This window comes from Hipposideros armiger, unplaced genomic scaffold (genome assembly GCF_001890085.2).
Source record: "Hipposideros armiger isolate ML-2016 unplaced genomic scaffold, ASM189008v1 scaffold_475, whole genome shotgun sequence".
NCBI lineage: Eukaryota > Metazoa > Chordata > Mammalia > Chiroptera > Hipposideridae > Hipposideros > Hipposideros armiger.
Window position 1 is genome coordinate 1024944 of NW_017731825.1, and position 19750 is coordinate 1044693.

Here is a 19750-nt window from a genome sequence, read left to right on the forward strand (position 1 = left end):
CATGTAAATATACGTGGGCATGCTGTGCTGAAGGCATGTATGTGCACGATGATATTGCACACAAGAATGATGAATACATGAGTATGTGCAGGGGGCCATGCTTGAGTGTGTGTGTGGGAATACAGACCTCTTTGGGAGCTTCTCTGGGTCCACCTTTATCTCACTGTCCCTCTAGGAAGCCCCTGAACAACCTTGGTTCCCGGGCAGGAGGATAGGAATGAGCTGTCAGTCCGACGCTTATGTCCAGCCTGGCTTGTCACTGCCCCCCCCCATCCCTTCTTGGAGTCTTGAAGTGGAGGGCAGGGGCAGGCCGGAGCTGGCCTGAAGCTCCTGGCTAATTTTCCCGGCCTCCATCGATCCAGCAGCTTCTCCTGAGTCTATTAGCTGTCCGCGAGTGAAAATATCCCCCATCATGAGCCCTGACCTGAGACAGGGAGAAATCCATAGCAATTTGTTCAAACAGAGGGAAGCGTTTCCCTCTGATTTGTATTCCAATTTATTCCAGGCAGGAAAGGGGTCAGGGTGGGGGGTGCACCCTGGCACGCAGGAGCTGGGCCCAGGCACATCCCCCTGAGCACCCCCCATGCCAGCCAGGGTGGCAGCTGGTGCTCCCCATGGTTCCTGGCAGGGGTGCTGAGGAGGGGAGGGTGGGCCCCAGCAGGGGGATGGGAAGAGAGGCCCGCCAGTCTTCCCAGCAGGCCCTGCTTGGCTGGAGAGCTCAGTTGTGGATTTGGTTTTCACAAAATACAAAGCCGCCTGCTTGGAGCCTCTCTCCCAGGCACTGGGGCCTGTGCCAGGCGTGCGCTCACCCGCAGTGCCCATGCCAGGATGGGGGCGGGGCTGGGCTGGGCGTATGGACACAGTGGCCCCAGCTGGGCTGAGTGGCAGGGGGCCTATTCTTCTCTTGAAGGCCTCCCCAGCCAGCCTTGCAGGAACAGAGATGCTCAGGCTCAGAGGAGACCTGGCACCTTAAAACAACGTCTGTGCAGGGCGGGAGCCCCTCCCCAACAGAGCGCTAAGCGTGCCTCTGAGACACAGTGCTCATGCTTTGTTCCGGATTAGAGCAAATTGGGGCTCATTGGTGTCCTAACTAGGAAGTCTCTTTTGAGCTGACATTTATTAAATACTTACTATGTGCTGGGCACTGGGCTAGTGCTGCCAAGTACCCAGTCCTTGCATGGTCCAGTCTTCCTCATGTTTCCTCACTGAACCTCCCCCCAGCTTTCTGTATACTCCTATCACCTCCCTTACCCACCTCTGCTTAGTCTTTCTCCCTTCCTCCTGGGAATCACTTCTCCCTTCCACTCGAGGGTGGCTTTGATGACTGAGGGTCTCAGGACTGATAGGGGAACTCTGCAGCTCCTTTATCCAGAGGGACCCTATAAACAGGCTAGCTCTCTTTCTTCTGGGTCTTTCCTTTGGCCCTACCTCACCACCCCCTCCCTACCAGGGCCCCTGCCTTTGCAGAGGTGATGCCATGGCAACTGCAGAGGAGAATTCTGAGAAGGGTTAGCCAAGTGGTCTTGGACAAACCCCCACCCCCACTGCTTCCCTCCCGCATGCATCAGCACCCCCAGCAAGGGGAGTAAGCAGAGAAGTTCTTCACACTGAGGTGTCAGCGGCTAGCAGCTCTGAGGTCAGCTGTCGCACATGACTTGTCAGGCTCCATGACACCACCAAGATCTAATTTCAGAAGCAAGCAACTAAATATATCAAAGTCAATGAATAATCATCTTTCTCACTCAGCTGGGAGTGTAGGGAGGCAGTGTGGCCTGATGGATAGGAGCAGAGGCTTTTGAACTAGATCTGGGTTCAACTTCTGCCTCTGGCCCTCACTGGCTGTGTGACCTGGGGCGGGCTATGCTCTGAGCCTCCATTTCCCCATGCACACGATGGCGATGGCGATAATAACAGCCCCTTCCTCAGGGGGCTGTGGCGAAGAGGACATGGGGGAACTCAGGGAAAGTCATTCTTAGCCCAGTTCCTGGCACATGGGCAGTCAATGACCCAGTTGTTCAGAGGAGGACCTGCTAAGTGAGTGATTCCAGCCCCCTGGGTTTGGTCGAAGGAGCTGATAAGTCACAGAGGCTGCCACCAGGGAGGTGGCATGTGAGGCTCTGTGTACAGGCATGTGACATAATATTGGGGGAAAGACGAAGCAAGACCGAAAGCCTGGTCCAGGAGCTAAGGTGGCAGAATTCCAGTCCTCCTCCCATTTTCCCCTTGGAGAAGTTTATGGCAGGAAGGTTCCCTTTGCGCTACTTTATAGGTTGGGAGACAGGTGTGTTTGCAGCCCTTTGCTACCTACCACCCCTGTCAATGCCCATTCCAGACCTTACTTTCCTCCTAAGAGGCAGTCCTCCTCCCCCATCCTCAGCCCCTGGGAACCTCCTAATGGCAGTGACTTTTCTGTGCCTGGCTGTGATTGAACTCTGGTCCAATTGGCCTTTCCCACCCCCAAGTCCTGCACTTTTCTCCCCCAGCCTACTGGGTTTCAAGTTATTTGCAAGTTGTTCAGAGGCTCAGCATTATAATCAGATCCTACAGTGCATGCCACTTAGGTGGTTTCTAAAATTTTAGCCAAGAAAGGATAGAAGCCCTTCAGTGATGGGGAGAAAAACACTGAGAATACTTAAGCAGGGGGGCAGGTATGGCATTTCCTGATTTATAAATACACCTGATGCTAAAGAAAATATGTTCCCATACTTTATGCTTCCCGAATTGACACTTGAAAACTAAAGATAGTTCATCCATTTCAGGGACATTATGTGCTTTCCCTCCCAGGGGTGTTCACCTTTTGAAAGGGACACAGAGAATGAGCAAGTGACGATTTAATATGCTGGGTGTTGGTGAGTGTTAGGAAGAACACACAAAGCAGGGAAGGGGATTGGGAGTGATGGAGGTGGGGCAGGCGTGCTGTCTTCAATAGAGTGGTCAAGGGAAGGCCTCTTTACTAAGATTTACTAAGAGAGCTGAAGGAAGTGATGGTTTCCAGCGAGCTCTGGAAATCTGGGGAAGAGCAGTCCATCAGAGGGGGCTGCAAGTGCAAAGGCCCTGAGGTCGGTATGGGCTTGGCCTACATGAAGAGCAGTGTGGCCTCAGTGGGAGGAGGGCAGAAAACAAGGTGGGGGTGGGAGCAGATGACAGAAGTGTGGCGGGCTATTGAGAAAGCATTGGCTTTGACTCCAAGTGAGATGGGGCCACAGTAGGGTTTTGAGCAGAGGAAGGATGGGATCTCACTTTGGGTTATGAAGGCATCTCTCTGGCTGCTTGTGGAGAACAGACTACCAGGCAAGGGAAGAAGCAGGGTAGGCCTAGCAGAAGGCTGCTGTAATAATTCAGGCTGGAGATGATGGTGGTGACTAAGACGAGGGTGGTTGCATAGGGGTTGGACCAGTTTTGAGAGGGTCAAGCTGAGAGGGCTTGATGGTGGATTGGGTGTGGGGTATGGGAGAAGGAGAGAAGTCAGGGGTGGCTCCCAGGTTCCTGGCTGACACTTAGTCAGCAGAGGACAGTGTGTTTTCACTAATGGGTGAATGAGAAGTGGCTTCAGGCCTTGGGGGTGTTGGGGGTGGGGGTCATAAGGACTGTCCTCCCGAGGTCAATGGATGGAGAGAGGCATAAAGCTAACCAGGCCGTTACGTCTGTGCTTTCAGGTTTTTAAACTTCAGACCTTACCCTCCTCCTACCTCCTAAGCAGGGGAAAAGGCCCAGCGTGGAGGAACTACGCAGGGGCAATCGCAAGAGGTTTCATGCGGTCGGGTTGTGGCGCCCATAATCCTACCCCACAGCTTGGTAGGTGATGCCCAGGAACCCACCGTGGCCTGGGGTGAGGGGTCAGAGTGCTTCCTGGTGGTGGTGGACTCCCCAGAAATACTGTCCTTCGCTCCCCTGCCCTCTGTCCTGGGGTCTAAGGCCCTACCCACTCTCAAGCTGCAAGATTGATTTTGCTTTCAGGGTTGTTACTGTTATTATTATCCACTTAAACAACTTCATAGGGAAAAAAAAGGAACCCAGTGACTGTCAGACATTACTCGTCCGTTCTAAATTCCCTGCCCATACCTGTCAATATATTTTTACATAGTAGTAAACAGTGGTCTGTTCTGCTTTCTTGGCTGACTTTATCTCCTCCACACGTCTCCCGGTATTGACTGAGCCCTCAGACCTGTCACTTTAATGGCCGCAGGGCACCCCCTGCATCGACGCGCTGGAGTTTGGTCACCATTTCTCCATTTGCTGGGCGTTTGGGCAGATGCCAGTTTTCCTTTCTTCTAAATAGCCCTGCCATGAATATCCTTCTGTGAATTATTTTTTTTTCCTTTTGAAGCCTTTCCTTGGGGGCTAGTCCCCAAAGTGAGATTGCCTAATAGGTCATAGGATAGGAACAGCTTTATGGTTCTCAGTTTGCATGGCCAGGTCATGCTACAAAAAGTTTGAGCCAGACTGTGCACAGCCCAGCCACAGAGGACTTTATCATTTTATGTTCACTGGTTTAATAAGTGTATTATGGCCCCTGCTTCTTAACATCCAACGTTCACTTCCTGAAGCCACATGTAGGTCTTTCAGCACCTAATATACCTGATCTGTGCAGCACTTTACAGTTTACATGGTGCTTTCTGGTATGTCATTTCACTTAAGACACTGTGAGCCCAATACTGTTGTCCTCTTTTATATGACGAAATGGGATTTAGTCAAGTTCAGTGCTGGAGTGAGCCTCCAACCAGTTCTTGCAGGTTCGGTTGGAAAGGACTCCCACCCACCTGCCACCGTCCCTTTCTTTCTGAGGGGACGTTCATTTTAGCCCAAATCTAGTACATCAGCCCTGTTGTCTTCCTTGGCTCCCACAGCCAGGCCTGTGCCAGGCCCTAGGCTGTGCCCTGTATCTCCAAGTTAGGTCTCATCTCTGTGGGGCGTGGAGGAAGCCACTGGGCTTTGGGGTCTGGTGGGGCTTTGGGGGTTCTTTGCTTAAGCAAAGCCACTACTCCCTCTATTCCCTGGCCCAGGGCTGGCCCAGGCTCTGTGTTCTGAGTTGGGAGCCTGGACCTGGCAGCATGTCTCTGGTCCCACCCAGGAAGTGCCCCACCCCTAGTGTTGGTCGCAGGTACCCTGGAGCTTCACGTTCCTAGGGACAGGGTCACTTAGGGAACTGTCGGGGTCACGGCCACTCTCAGACTCGGGGTACCTTGTCATGATGGACACACCCTGAGGTATGAGTTTGGTTTTATTCTGCTCCCTTCTAACTATACTTATAGAATATCTACTAGGCAGCATGTGCTGTGCATGGTAGATCCCATTCTTATAACATTTAACACTCACAATAGGAAGTTCATTTATGCCCATTTTACAGTCGGGTAACTGAGACTCTAACTAGAGGGTTCAATGATTCGCTCCAGACCACACAGCAATTACTTCAGCAGCCTGGACAGGAAATCCATGCCCAGGGCTGTGTCTCCTCCAGCCCCAATTCTCCTCCCATGGCTTTGGGTCAGTAGGTATGCTTTGGCACATGGGGGCTTGGCCATATCTAGTCTGGCCTGCTGTCAGTGCCCAGGGCCAAATTAACTGCAGTGATGGGATCACCAGGGTCAGGAGAACTTGGTGGGGCTAGGTAGCTGGGACTCAGGACAATTTTACATGAGTAACTCCGGTCCTCACATCCCTGGGCAAAGCAGGCTCAGGTCCTGGGTTCCCGAAGCCTTCTCTGCCCTGATGGGTGGCAGCCTCTTTCTCCCACCATCATCCTGTATTTCTTCTGGGGCGAGCTCTCCTTCCAGCGATCACCTCCCTCAGCCCCCTTTGATGTTTTGCTCTCTTGGGATTATGGCTCTTGACATCCCCCCAGAGTAGACTTTCTCATTCAGTTGTACATTTTCCTTTTGCAGACCCTTGGCACAAGTTCCCAAAGGGTCCCAGGCTATGTTATCAAATGGAAAGGGAACTGAAATTTATTGAGCACCTACTAGATACTAGTCATTGAATTCTGTACCCAATGCACATTATCTTAGCTAATCCATACAACCCAGGAATTTTTTCACTAGAGCCTCAGATGTAGTTATTATTCTTATTTTGCAGTTGTAGAAACCGTGGCTTCAAGAGGTTTAATGACTTGCCCAAGGTTATGCAGTCTTTAGGTGAGAGAGAGAGAAAGAGGACCCTACCTCCTGCCATTCACGCCACCCCATCTGGGCAGCTCCTCAGACTAGCAGTTACAGCCTTGGATCAAGCAATGCCTGATTTGAGGCTCGTGCCTTTCTGCTCTCTTCCCGAGTGTCCTGCCTACAATGGTTATTGCTGCTGTTGGTCCCCTCACTGTTGAGAGGGTTTTTTTTTTTTAAATTAGGGAATTGGGGGAGGGGAACAGTGTTGGGGAATTGGGGAGGGGGACCAGCCAAGTTGTTGTTCTTCAATCTTAGTTGTGAAGGGTGCCAGTTGCCATCTGGCTGCCCGTTGGCAGCTCGTGACCTCTAAGCTCAAGGTGTTGTGTTACAATCTTAGTTGCGGGTGGGCACAGCCACCATCCCATGTGGGAGTCGAACCTGCAGCCTTGTTGTTAAGAGCGAGCATTCTATCCACTGAGCCATCCCGGTGGCAGCTCAGCTCAAGGTGCTGAGTTCAGTCTTAGTTGTGGGCGGGTGTAGCTAGCTCACCATCAAATAGGCAGTCTTGTTGTTAGGAGCATGTGCTCTCACCAGCTGAGCCATCCTGCCACCTGTTGGCAGCTCAGTGGCAGCTCAGCTTGGATGCAGCATCACTGGCCCATTTGGGAATCGAACCGGTGGCCCTGTTGCTCAGAGCTCGTGCTCTTAAGTTAATTCTCAACCAACTGAACCACTCAGCTGGCCCCGAGAGGTTGTTTTTTGTTTTTGTTTTTCTATCGTCTCATTGTTGAGAGTTTTGATCCCAGTGTTCTGGGGTCCAGCAGGGAGAAAATCACTTTATAGTTTTCCCCAGGGACCTCTGATTTCTCATTTACAGGACTTTCCCGGTGGCCTGTATCATATCCCAGAGTTCCAGACATGGCGTACAAATTAGACTTCTACTGATACTCTGACAACGAAGGGTCTGTGAGCAAAAGCTGGCACTCTCCAAAGCTGTGTGCCTTCTGATGAGGCCAGGATGTGGGTGCAGTGGTGCCGAACATTCCTAGGGACTGGGGCACAGATGGACTGGCCGCCACTCTCAACAGCGGAGGGCTGCCAGGAGTGCTAGGCTTTGCAAGTGGACCCGGGCCCTGTAAACAGTAGCAGGCTGAGCAAGCAGCAGCAGGCCATTCATCTGACTACGAGAGCTCAACTAGATTTTATGCTCCGTTGTGGTGATGGGATGGCAGCCTGTGCACGGATCCTTTCCGCTATAGCTATTCTCCATACTCAGGGACAGCACCCTCGTACTGGAGGTCAGAGACATATCCACTTGGGTTAGGGAGCGATTTTTGCAGCCAAAGGGGAGGTTGACTGAATGCGGATTTGGTTTGATGAGCAAAGAAGAGCTGGCAGTGAAGGGCAGACTTAATGTGGTCTGCAGCAAGGGGAGGGCAAAGGGTCTTTGGTGAGGGGGCTGGGCCTTATGTGGCTCTGCATCTTAGTGCAGAGGGCAGGACATTTCACATAATAGGTGCTCAGGAAATGTTACAGAAGGAATCAATGAATCAATGGCACATTAACAGGTGACCTTGAAAGTACTGGGAGGTCAGGGAGCGAGAGGGGGCCGGGGATGGAGAGGGAATCGGCCTAGACTGAGCCTGGTGACTTGAGAGGATGAGCAGGGGTAGACAGGACAGTGTGCTGTATGTCCCCTCTAGGTGACGGGCATGAAGGTGAGGCCAGAGGAGATGGTGCAGGGTGGGTGGGACTGTTTCAAATTGGTTTTCCCAGCAAAGAATTGGAGCCTCCCCCACATTTGGAGTTTTTCTGAGAAGTCACCTGGCCCACCCCTGGGTGGCGGTGAGCAGAGGACAGGCTTTTGCCAGCTCTGCAGCCAGCCCGGTCTGTGGGGAGGGCAGGGCAAAACCCCACTTCAGAGAGGACAGGGGTCATCCCTGTTTGATGGCCCACGGTCCACAGCAGAGGCACATAAGCATCATCCCTCGCAGAAGGATGAGCCAGCCAGGCGCCTGCCCTGAGAACCTCCTCCCAGACCCGGCCACCACTCTCTCAGCCCCTAATTAAAAGAGAAAAGCCTGTTAATATTTCAGCACTGTTAACCCCACTAAATTATTAAGTGTCCATTTGCATTACATGCATAAAAGGATCAATAAACATGTACGTACCAGGAGCTGGGAGGGTGAGGGAGGGGTAGTTTCTAAGGATGCTGCACGAGACTTGTCCACCAACGACTCAGAGATGGTCGTGTGCCCTGAGCCCCGCGTCCTTAACACTGCCAGCACTTGGGAACTGGAAATGCATGGAGCTGAGCACAAAAGCCATAGAGTCAGACAGACTCCCATCCAGCAGGGTGTCCTCGGACAACTTACTTAAACTTGCTGAGCCTCAGCTTCCTCATCTGACAAATGGAAACAGTAATAGCCTTGTTATAAGCAATAAAAAAGATGACAGATATAAAACACTCAATACAATGCTGGCACAATTGTTGTTGTATTTTGTATACACTGCTACATTATTATTCTCTTACTAAGGGGGGAGACCTGAGACATAACTGCAGCTCACAGCAACCCCTCCCTCTTGCTTTCTGCCTCTCAGCAGGACTTTATCCCAGCTCTCCTAGACTATATATATACTTGCCTAGTGGAGAGCCTGGGTGCCATCACTCCCTGTACGCCCAGCACCTAGCTCAGCACCTCACACTCACAAGCATGTGTTGGATGACTGTCTGATGGGAGCTGGGACCAGAACACAGATCCTGATTACATATTGCCTGGCCCAGAACACTCAGCAATGCTTGAAGGAGGTGGTTGGGGTGGTGGTACTTGCCCTGCCATCTTGCAACTGAGCAGATAGAACCAGCTCCAGGTGGGGAAGTCTGCAACCCCCACCCCTTCTCCTCGCTCCTTGTCCTTTCCCCCACTCTGCTCTGTTTGGAAGTTTCCCCAGCCTGCAGACACTTCCCCTGAAAGTCAGGAGCAGGAAAGAGAACGACAGCCCCCACTTGGCTACGATTAACCTTTTAAAATGCGGGGTGGGGAGGAAATCTGACAGAAAGTTGATGGGGCTTTAAATGCAGGCTTTCCGTGCATTTGCTGTCTGCCTGCCGTGTTTGGCTCTGTGTTCTACTGCTGCACCCTCATGCATTTGACAGCACCCCCCACCTTGGCTAGCAGCCAGGAGGAAATTCTTATGGGGGATGGGGGTCCTTGATGAAATTCCCTTTCTAGGTTCCAGTGAGAATTCTCTTTCTTCAGAAGCTCAGTGGGCAAGTTGGAATTTTGAGAGTGTGTGGCTTTGTCACTGAGCTTGCGGGGTGCTGACAGTCCCCAACCTCACCGATAATTCTGGGTGTCTAAGTTTTGGGGAAGAAAGGAGTGAGCTGGTAGGCCAGAAGCCTTCTTCCAGGGACTTGCTATTTCTGCCTCAGCTGTTCTCATGACAATGCTGCCCCATGGGTGACACCTCTCATGCCGCTTGACTATTCTCAGCGGAGGGACTGGGGGGAATGTGTTACTTGACTACACAGCCTTAGTTTTTTGGGTTTTTTTTTAGCTGAGCCATCCTGCTACCTATTGGCATTGGCAGCTTAGTGGCTGCTCATCTCGGGCTGGACTCGAACCGCTGTTGCTCAGAGCTCAAACTCTTGAGCGAGCTCTTAACCAACTGAGCCACTCAGCCAGCCCTTACAGCCTTAGTTTTATACTGAGCATTGGATCGGCGCTTCTCCACCTGTTTTACACAACACTTCTGTCTCTCAAGGTGTTAAGAGACACTCTCTGAAGAAAGGGCTTTATGGAAAGCACTGGATTTCATCAAGTTAACAGATGTGTTTACCACAGGACTTTTCAGAGCCTTTAATAATATTGTGTGCTGAGCCTCTCCGAGGAGAGAGAAGATGCAACGTCTTATTTGGCAGTGAACTATTGATGAACGTTGTCTGGCACACAGGTTGGGGGACACAGTTTTCCTTTTCCATGGGGGGGTTTGTTGATAGAGCTCAGTCTCATAGACCAGAAGCAAGAAACGTACTTGCTTCCAAAACCCTGCCCTGTTTTCTATCCACCAATGTGGCATCAAGCAGAGATGATCAAATCCCGCAGAGCCTCTGAAATTCCCAGGAGCTCCCCCATTACAAATACAAACTCTGAGGCCTGCCCCTGAAGAGTCAGAGGTGGTGGTCCCCCGCAGGCCTGGAAATCTGAGTTGTGACAGGCTCCCCTGGTGACACTAGGCTGGGGGAGGGGGGTGTCTGTGGATAACTGAGACAGTGAACTGAGTTGCAAGCTAGCAGGTGGAAGATGTGGGTTAGAGTCAGCTCTGCCACTGGCCTGTGTCAGTGAGTGACATGGACGTTTCCTTCTCCAGGCCTCAGTTTCCTTGTCTGCCAAAGGAGGCTAAACAGGACTTGCCCTGTCTGCCTCTCAGAGCTGAGGCGAGGCGCTTGGAAATACACAGTGTGCCCTGGGAATGTACCAACCCTCATCCTCTGTGGCAGATACGGCAGGATCCTGCCACGCAAAGGGCTTCAGGCCCCCGGGGAGGTGGCCTGAGAGGAATGCAGGATCATTTATAGAATAAAAACGCTGGCTGGCATGGATGCATGCTCACTGTGTACCAGACTCCGTTTTAAACACTTCACGGTGTTTACTTATTTATTCCTCACAAAACCCTGTGTTGCCACTGAGACAACTAAGGCTTAAGTAACTTGCTGAAAGACACAAAGTAACTTGCTGAAAGCTAAGGGTGTGGTCCAGTAAGAAGGGTGCTCAGTGGAGGACGCCATCCCTCTCAGGTTTTCCTACACAGCCCTCAGCATCTTGAACATATTCATGAAACATCCCTGGTAGTTCAACGTCAGCTTTGAGTGGCTCCACCCCTGGAATGCAGAGGGGGCCACAGAGGGTGTTCTCTCTTGCTTCTATGCAATCAATCATCTCAGGAGCTATCATTTAGTGAGAGAGAGAGAGAGCACACACTGTTTGGCCAGATATATTGTTTAAAACCCCACACCAGCCCCTGAAGAAGGCATTACTGTTCCCATTTTAGAAATGAAGAGACTGAGGCTCAGAGAGGTTAAGTAACTTGCCCAGTGTCACTCAGCTAGTGGGTAGCAGAGCCAGGGATTAAGCCCGGATTTCAGCTCCTTCCATCTCTCTAAAGCAGGTCTCTCCTCTGCCCTCTTCTTTGTCACATCCCCCTGCTTTAGTGTCGCCTTAGCACTTAGCACACTCTGAAACCATTCTGTTCATTTCTGTTTCCTTGTTTGCTATCCATCACCCCAGCAATGCTCTTTCAGAGCTGGTCCTTGTTTGCTTTTCATGACAGCCTCTTCAGCACCCAGCACAGTGGCAGGCTCGAAGCATTTGTTGTTTGACAGACTGAATGAAGGGATTATGTCAGGGTGCCTCTTGACACAGGCCCTGGTTTGGTTGCCTTTGGAATCAGAAGATGCTACTGCTGCCACTGCCTTCCTGGGGTGTATGGAGTAGGAGGCTAAAGTTAAGGGGGACAGAGCCCCTTTGGGGACCTGTGATGTGGTGGGATCTCTGTTGGTTCAGGGTCAGAAACACAGTTCCAGCCATTCCAGGGCTGAGCAGAGTGGGGGGCTGACTCATGTTAATGAGAGTCAGTGGGGGGTGATGGGAAAATTGAACTGCCAAGGCCAAGGGAGCCTGGGTACTTTGCTTCTAGCCAGCACTCGCTCCAGAAGGGAAATCTATACCTGGAAGAAGTCAGCCATGGGAAGCAGCTCATCAAGTAGGAGTCAGAGTAAAAGGAGGAGGGAATTGTAATAGTTAGTGACATCAAACGAAACAAGGTAACCTCAATAGGGAGTGTCATCAAAGGGATGCTCTTTTTTTTTTAATTGAAGTGTAACTTAGATACTGTAAAATCTTAAGCAAAAATTTGATACATTTTTACATGTGTATCCACCTATGTAACCACCCCTCAGATTAAGATGTAGATCATTTTCTTCCTCCCAGATGGGATCCCACCTTCTCTCCAGAAAGTTCTCTTGTGCCCTTCCCAGTAAAGAACCCCCCACCCCCACCCATGGGCAACCATTGTTTAGATATGGATTAGTATAAGATTGGTTTTTCCAGTTTTAAATTTCAAATACATAGAATCATACACTATAGGGCCAGCAGAGTGGCTCAGTTGGTTAAGAGCTCGCTCAAGAGTGAGCTCTGAGCAATAGCATTTCGATGACCGGCCCGAGCTGAGCTGCTGCTGAGCTGCCAACAGGCAGCAGGATGGCTCAGCAAAACAAACAAACAAACAAACAAAAACCATCATACACTATTTACTCATTTGTATCCGCGTTCTTTCACTTCACTTGTGCCTGTGAGGTTCAGTAGAGTTTCTGTGTCTATCAGTGGTTCATTTTTTCACTCTGTGTAATATTCCATTGTATGAATATACCAGAATTTATTTACTCGAGCTACCCTTGATGGACCTATGGGATGTTTCTTGTTTATACCTATAATGAATAAAGCTGCTATGAATATTCTATTGTTTGGTTGTCATAAGCACTCATTTCTAGTGGGTACATACTCAGGAGTGGAATTGCTGCCCACGACCACACACTTCAGTTGAGCTGGAGTAGGTACTGCCAAGATCTCTTCCAAAGTGGCTATGCCATTTTAGAGCTGGATAGCCTTAATATTAATGTCATCAAAAAGTGTTGGATAATCGTAATGATGTCATCACCCATGATGCCCACTCATAGCCCCATCTCCAGGGAGGAAACGCACCTGTCAGATGGCAAGAGGCCTTGTGTCTGCTGGCTGGGCCCCATCTTTTCTGACTTGTGCTGGCTGGGCCCTGAGAAAGGTTATCTCTCCAGCCCTTTCTCAATATTCCTTATCAATCACCAAAGCTTCTGTCATTACAACACTGCCTGGCTGTGCGTAAGCCACAGTGTCCAAGATTATAGCTTATCTTTCATTGGAGCCTGTTAAATCAATGTCTTCCTCGTTGAGAGATACTGCAGGTTTCTTGTGGACATCCATATAGCCTCCTGGTCTTATCAGCAACTGGCTTACACATCATGCATTGGTGGGTTGTTTCCCGATGAGATTTCCTGGGGACCCTGGCCACAGATGGCTATCTCTTCCATGTTATGGTAGTGTTCATGCATTTTCATTGCAGAGGGCAACAATGTCAGACCCATTCCGCAAATTCTAAGGTTCATCTTATGCAGGGACTGTGCACTGATTACATACATTGTTGAAAGTGTGAGTTGAAAAGAACTTAGAGGTAATCAAATCCACTCCCCCCATATAGATGGTGAAGCTGAGGCCCATGGAGGTCTGACTTGCCCAAGGTCACACAGCCTGCTGCCTGACAACTTATCTAGGTTCATTCCTCTGTGACAGCCAGGCAGGCAGGATGGACACCTGGACACTCAGACTCTGGGTTGGTGGCAGCTGCCACTGTTTGCAGAACCTGATGCTCTTTGGAGAGACTCTTATGGTCAAGAGTCACATGACCTGTGTCACATGACCTGCCTCCCATAACCTGCCTCCCACTTGCTTTCCCACGAGCTTCTCATCCAACACCAGGCTGCCTCTGTGGACCTTCTCAGTTATTGGTTCGTGTCTGTCCCATCAGCGTTGCTCGGAGAGAGTCCGTTAAGGCGCTACTTGTGGCACCTGTAGAACACATTGGAGTTCTGCAAAGCGCTTCTCATTTACCCAGTGTTATTGTCACATCCACCCTTGTGCGTTCTCAGGGTTCATGGCACTCTCTCCATTTTAGAGATGAGAAAACAAAGGCTTAATGATCACTGGTGGCTTACCCCCAGTAATCCATAATATATAATGTAGGACTCTGCCCTGTCCACTGGCAAGAAGCCCCCCTGTTTTTTTGAGGTCTGATTCAAAGTCTGCCTCTTCCACAGAGCCCCCTGTGAGTCTTCCTCCAGCGGATGGTGATGTTTCTGTCCCCTGACCTCCGAGGGACTTCTGTACCCCTCATAATGCTTAGCAACTTGACCATGGGATATTCTTGTAAATTCATTCATTCAACATCCACTTGAGCACCCACTGTATGTAAGACCTTATGCTGGGGATACCAAGGTGAAGTTCACAGCCTGGTAGGCAGAAAGGCGAGAACCCTGAATTTGATAGACACACAGATTGATGCTTTGATGTGCTGGGGGAGTGACTGATACAGAAGGAGGGAAGGTGCAGGTCAATCATGGCACACTTCCTGGAGGAAGTTACATAGTTTCTGTATGGGTTTTATCTTACCTCAGTGCACCTCTTTAGGACAAGGGCTCGGGGTTCACTCCCTGTGTCCCTTGTGCCCTGAATCAGCTCTCCCACCTCCACTCTTTATACCGTCATCTGTGAGCAGACAGGTGTGAACTTGAGGGCCTTGTCCTCCTACCCAGAACCCAAGCACTGGTAGGCTGGAGACTGGTTTGCCTTTAGGACAATGGGGCTTGACACTGAGGGAGAGGCTGTGAGTTCTTCCAGCTCGGTCATTTTCCCTTTGGGTTCCCCAGCCCTGGGCACTGTGAGGGAGGTCAAGGAGGGGACAGTTTCTTGAGAGCTTCCAGACTCCCTGTGAGAATTTCTGATCCTTGGAGGAGAGGCTGGCACAGGCTCAGGGAGCAATGAGGGGAAATGAACAGGCCTTTGGGTGAGGGGAATATGGAGTCTGTGGGGATGTGGGGAATCTTAGGCTATGCTCTCTAAAAGTAGAGCCTGGGATGCTTGAGGGTGGGTATGGTTCAGTGATTTGCTGAGAAAAGGCTCTCGGGAGAAACTAAGGGGATGAGGGAAGCAGCTGGGCAAAGCTGTGGTTCAGCTGACTTGGCCTTGGTCTGTTCCCTGGGGTAGGGCGTGGGGGCTGTGGAGCGTGAACAGCATCAGTCATCCCCTCTTGAGCCAAGGGGGCTGGGCATTTGCACTCATGTTGGCCAGTCATAGGGAGTGTGTGTGTATATTGGGGAAGAAGGTGACCTCCTAGGCATTTCTGGCCCAGGCAGCTCCCACTGGCCGAGGGCAATTCCCTGGGGAAGGTGAGCTCTGTGCTCATAGCAGCTGTCACACAGAGCAGATGAGGATGATGTACCGGCCAGATGCAGGAATCTCCGTGGAGCACAAGCAGCCTCCAGGATGGGGGCTGCTAAGACAGTGATGCTCGCTGAGTGATACCCACTCTATACAGATTACAAAGCCCCTTGCCCTCATCAGCTCACTCAAGAGCACAGACCTCTTGCAAGTGGGGTGCTATGGGGAGGAATTGCCCCTTTCCTGAGCTCCTGACCCCTTTGGTTCTGGCCTGGGGGCTCTGGGAAGAATCTTGCCTGAGCTCAATGGGGCCAGGTCTTTGAAGATGGCCTGGGGAGGTCCAGGCTGACCCTCCCCCACCCCCGCATACTCAGGAGGGAGCCTCAGACCCCCTCTGGCCCTGGTGCATCTTGTCTAACCTCCCCCCATTTTTGCCAGCTCCAGCCCAGGCCCAGATCGTGCACGCGGGCCAGGCATGTGTAGTGAAAGAGGACAACATCAGCGAGCGAGTCTACACCATCCGGGAGGGCGACACCCTCGTGCTGCAGTGCCTTGTCACCGGGCACCCTAGGCCCCAGGTAAGCTTTCATCCAGCCTGGACAGGCCCCTCCTGCCCTCACCCCCTCACTCCCCACCCCCACTCTGGGACAGAGCTTGAGAAGAGGCAGTAGGAGTTGGGAACTAGAGGTATCTAGCAACGAATAAACAGAAGACGGGAGACTGGGGCTGGGCAAATAGCTGGAAAGTGAACTCTGTGGGGAAGGGCTAGAGGCTGTGGGCCTAGTCACCTGAAAACATTGATGGCCAAGGGGACACACTGAATGTCACTTAGTTAATTCCTGGTATCTGTGGAGCAGACACATCCTCCTATGTACCTTCAGCCACTGTTTGAGGGTAGACTGTGTGCCAAGCACCATGCTAGCTGCTTTTTCCAGTGTTTTCTCTGTGGCTCCTCGCAACCATACTGTGAGGAAAGCATTACAGCTCCCATTTTATAGCAGAGGAAATTGAGGTTCAGGGAGGTTAAGTAAACTCCCAACATCACACAGTCCTTGTGAGGGAGGAGGCAGAATTTATTTATTTATTTATTTATTTATTTATTTATTTATTATTGTGAAATAAACAATTTTTAAATTAGTTTCAGCTGTACAACACAGTGCAATAGTTATACTTTTTACCCCCCCCCAATCTGCCGCCCCACTCTTCCCCCATATCATACATATCTATTACAATTCCCTTGACGCCACTCCCACACTATCCTTATACGTACCATGACTACATATGCATTCAATTATAGCTGACATACAATATTATACAACATCAGCTTCAGGTGTACAGTGCAGTGATCAAGCCTCTACCCCATCCATGATGTGGTCTCCCTAGCAAGACATGTGACCACCTGACAGCCTACAAAATATTTACAACATTATTAATTATATTCCTCAAACTGTTTTTCATATCCCTGTGGCAATATTGTAGTTAACTATTTATGCTGTCTAATCCCTTCCCCTTCTCCCTCATCCCCACCCCCTCCCAACTATCAGCCATCAGTTGTTCCTCTATATCTCTGAGACCACTTCTGTTTACTTTGCTCGTTCATTCAGTGTTTTAGATTCCACATATAAGTGAGATCATATGGTATTTGTCTTTCTCCGACTGACTTATTTCACTTAACATAATAGTCTGTAGATCCACCCATATCATTGCAAATGGTACGATTTAATTCTTCTTTATAGCAGAGTAATACTCCATTGTATAAATGTACTATGGTTTCTTAACCCAGTTGTCTACTGATGGGCATTTCGGTTGTTTTCAAGTCTTGGCTATTGTAAATAGCACTGCAATAAACATAGAAGTGCATATATTTTTTCGAATTAGCGACTTGGGTTTCTCTGAATAGATACCCAAGAGTGGAATTGCTGGGTCACATAGTAGTTCCATTTCCAGTTTTCTGAGATACCTCCATACTGATTTCCATAATGGCTGCACCAATCTGCAGTCCCACCAACAGTGCACCAGGGCTCCCTTTTCTCCACAACCTCACCAGCACTTGTTTGTTGATTTATTGATGATAGTCATTCTGACCGGAGTGAGGTGGTATCTCATTGTGGTTTTTATTTGCATTTCTCTAATGATTAATGAGGTTGAACATTTTTTCATATGTCTGTTGGCCATCTGTATGTCTTCTTTAGAGAAATGTGGAGGCAGAATTTGAATCCAGAACTATAGTTTAGCACACTTCCTCCCAGTGTACCCACCTTTGGGTTGGGGGCTCCAGGAATTACCAACAACATATCATATAATTTCTACTTTAGGAATCTTCTGGTAGGCAAGCCCTACTCTCTTGTGGTTAAAAGACTCAAAGCAATTAGAAAGCAACAGATGCTGAGTATCTGGAAATGCCAGGTAACTTTTGTCCCAGAGCCACGGGCAGGAAGGGTTGGCCAGTTGTCACTGAGAGCTGACAGGAGGAGTCAGGAGCAGTGGGCTGGGGGATGGGTGGAATTTGCTGGTGAGCTGCTGTGACCTTTAAGAGCAGCAGAAAAGGTTTCGATTGGATCCTAGGAAGGAGAGTGAAGTGCAAAATCCTTTTTGGGGGATAATTTTGGAAACAGAGATGGCTTTTGTAGGCTTGGCCTTGAGACAAGCAGATGGACAAGGAAACCCCTAAAGACTCTTTCAACCTGAAACTGTGATTGCTGCTTGCTCCTTCTCAAAGGTTTGTTTAGAAGTGAAATCAATGCTGCCAGTCTTCAGGTTGGTGTTCGTGTCAGGTGTGACTGTTAGGGATGGTTCTCCGTAACGCCAGGAAGGCAGCTAAGGCTGCACTGGCCATCTGTGTGTGTCCCCTTGCGCATCACACGTGTGAGTCATCTGTAGCTGTGGCTATATGTGCATGCTTCTGTTTTTCCATTTCCATCTGTGGTTTCATTGTTTTTCCTGCTACCTAGGCTTAAACCCTCATATTTAACTCTGTCCCATCTCATTCCTCACATCTAGCCCGACTTTGAGGCTTTTCTTTTTATGTCTCTTGCTGGGCCTCCTCCTCTATTCCTCATTACCCCTCTAGGTCAGACCTTCAGTCCTGTTCCTTGGACCACTGCAGTAGGCTCTAATTCTCCCAAATCTCCCCCTTCCAATCTATTCATGCCTGCACCATGCTCCCAGAATTCTCAGCCTCCAACCTGCTATATCATATCACTCCCCTGCTCTGAAACCTTCTATGGGTCCCCATTAACTACCAGACCCAGTTCAGGCTCCTGGTGGAATTGAAGACCTCTCACCATCTACCCCCACCTGCCTCCCTTGTCTGGCCTCCCACTGCCATCCTCCTCACACCCTGGTTCAACTTGCCCAAGTACATCCTGCTCATCTCTGCTTTAACCACTGCTGCTCACCTCTCCTGAAATGCCTCCCAGCTCCCTTTCCCCTCATTGTATTACAACAAATAATTGTTGAGTACCTGCTATGTGCCAAGCACTGTAATGGGGCCTGAGGATACGGCTACAGTTCCTATTGCCACGGAGCACCCAGTCTCATAGGGGAGCAGCAGCATTTCATGGTCCATTTTGTGGTCAGGATGGAGGACTGAGTGGGCGTGGAGTTCTCCACTCCAGATATCAAGAGAGAGAGACTCCCTAGGGCCCAAATGAAGAAGGAATCTATAGCGATGGTATAGATTCTATAGCAGAAATGGAAGAACCTGGTCCTTGGAGGCACATATACTTACCTCAAGGGTAGTAGCATGAATGCACACACGGAGGGGATATGAGTTGAGGCCACAGGGCCGTCTATGGTTAGGAGCTGGAACTGGACTCTCTATCTGAAGCTGGAAGCTTGACAAGAGCGGCGCCCCCTATAAATGGGGACCAGAAGACCTCTGTCCCACAGCCCAGAGTCACAGCAGGGAGCCGACTCTCTGCTTCAGGGTGTGGGTGCAAACAGAGTCACCTGTGAGAGAGCATGAGCCTAAACCTATCTGTGTCTTGCTCTAATCCAAGCGGTGAGGAAACCCTAAGCTGAGAAACTAACATAAAAACTGTTTGGAACCTGTGAAACCATGTATTTTGAACATAGGCAACCACAAAACTACACCACAGACAGGCCTGTCAGGGCCCAAGTGGGACTTACGTGGAAGATAATCCCCACTGATTGCAATTATAAGCCTGTGGAACGAACATTTTAAACCCACTTAAAAATACAGTGCCAGAAATGTTAATCCATAGACTCAAATAATTGAACAATTAATATCTGAGAAAACGGAGATCATAGAACAATTTGAAAGGATCTTTAAAATACGTATGTTTAAAATGTTTAGACATCGTGGAAGGAATAGCTCATAGAAGGAATAGAATCTGTAAGACAGGAGATTATAAAACCTGATCCGTTAGATACGGAAAAAAGCAAATAGAAATCCTAGGGGGAAAAAAAAGAGTCTTTTGAAAAACTTGGCCTTTATACCGTAGAGATAGCTGAAGAGAAAATTCATTATTTGGATGATAGAGTTGAGGAAATCAGCCATAATGCAGTCTGGAGAGGACAAAGAGATGGAAATGCGAAAAGGAAGCTGGGAGACAAGGAGGGTAGAATGAGAAGTTACAACTTAGCTATAAACTTAGACGT

The 19750-nt window shown here is 49.8% G+C and overlaps 1 protein-coding gene across 2 annotated transcripts in view; it reads left to right on the plus strand.

Annotated features, from left to right (window-relative positions):
* MDGA1 (MAM domain containing glycosylphosphatidylinositol anchor 1) overlaps positions 1–19750 on the plus strand; it is a 62406-nt gene that overhangs the window by 15741 nt on the left and 26915 nt on the right. For both annotated transcript variants that reach the window (XM_019666572.1, XM_019666573.1), the window contains exon 2: positions 15566–15705. In XM_019666572.1, coding sequence (XP_019522117.1) covers positions 15566–15705 — 140 coding nt within the window. The remainder of the gene's footprint in view (positions 1–15565; positions 15706–19750) is intronic.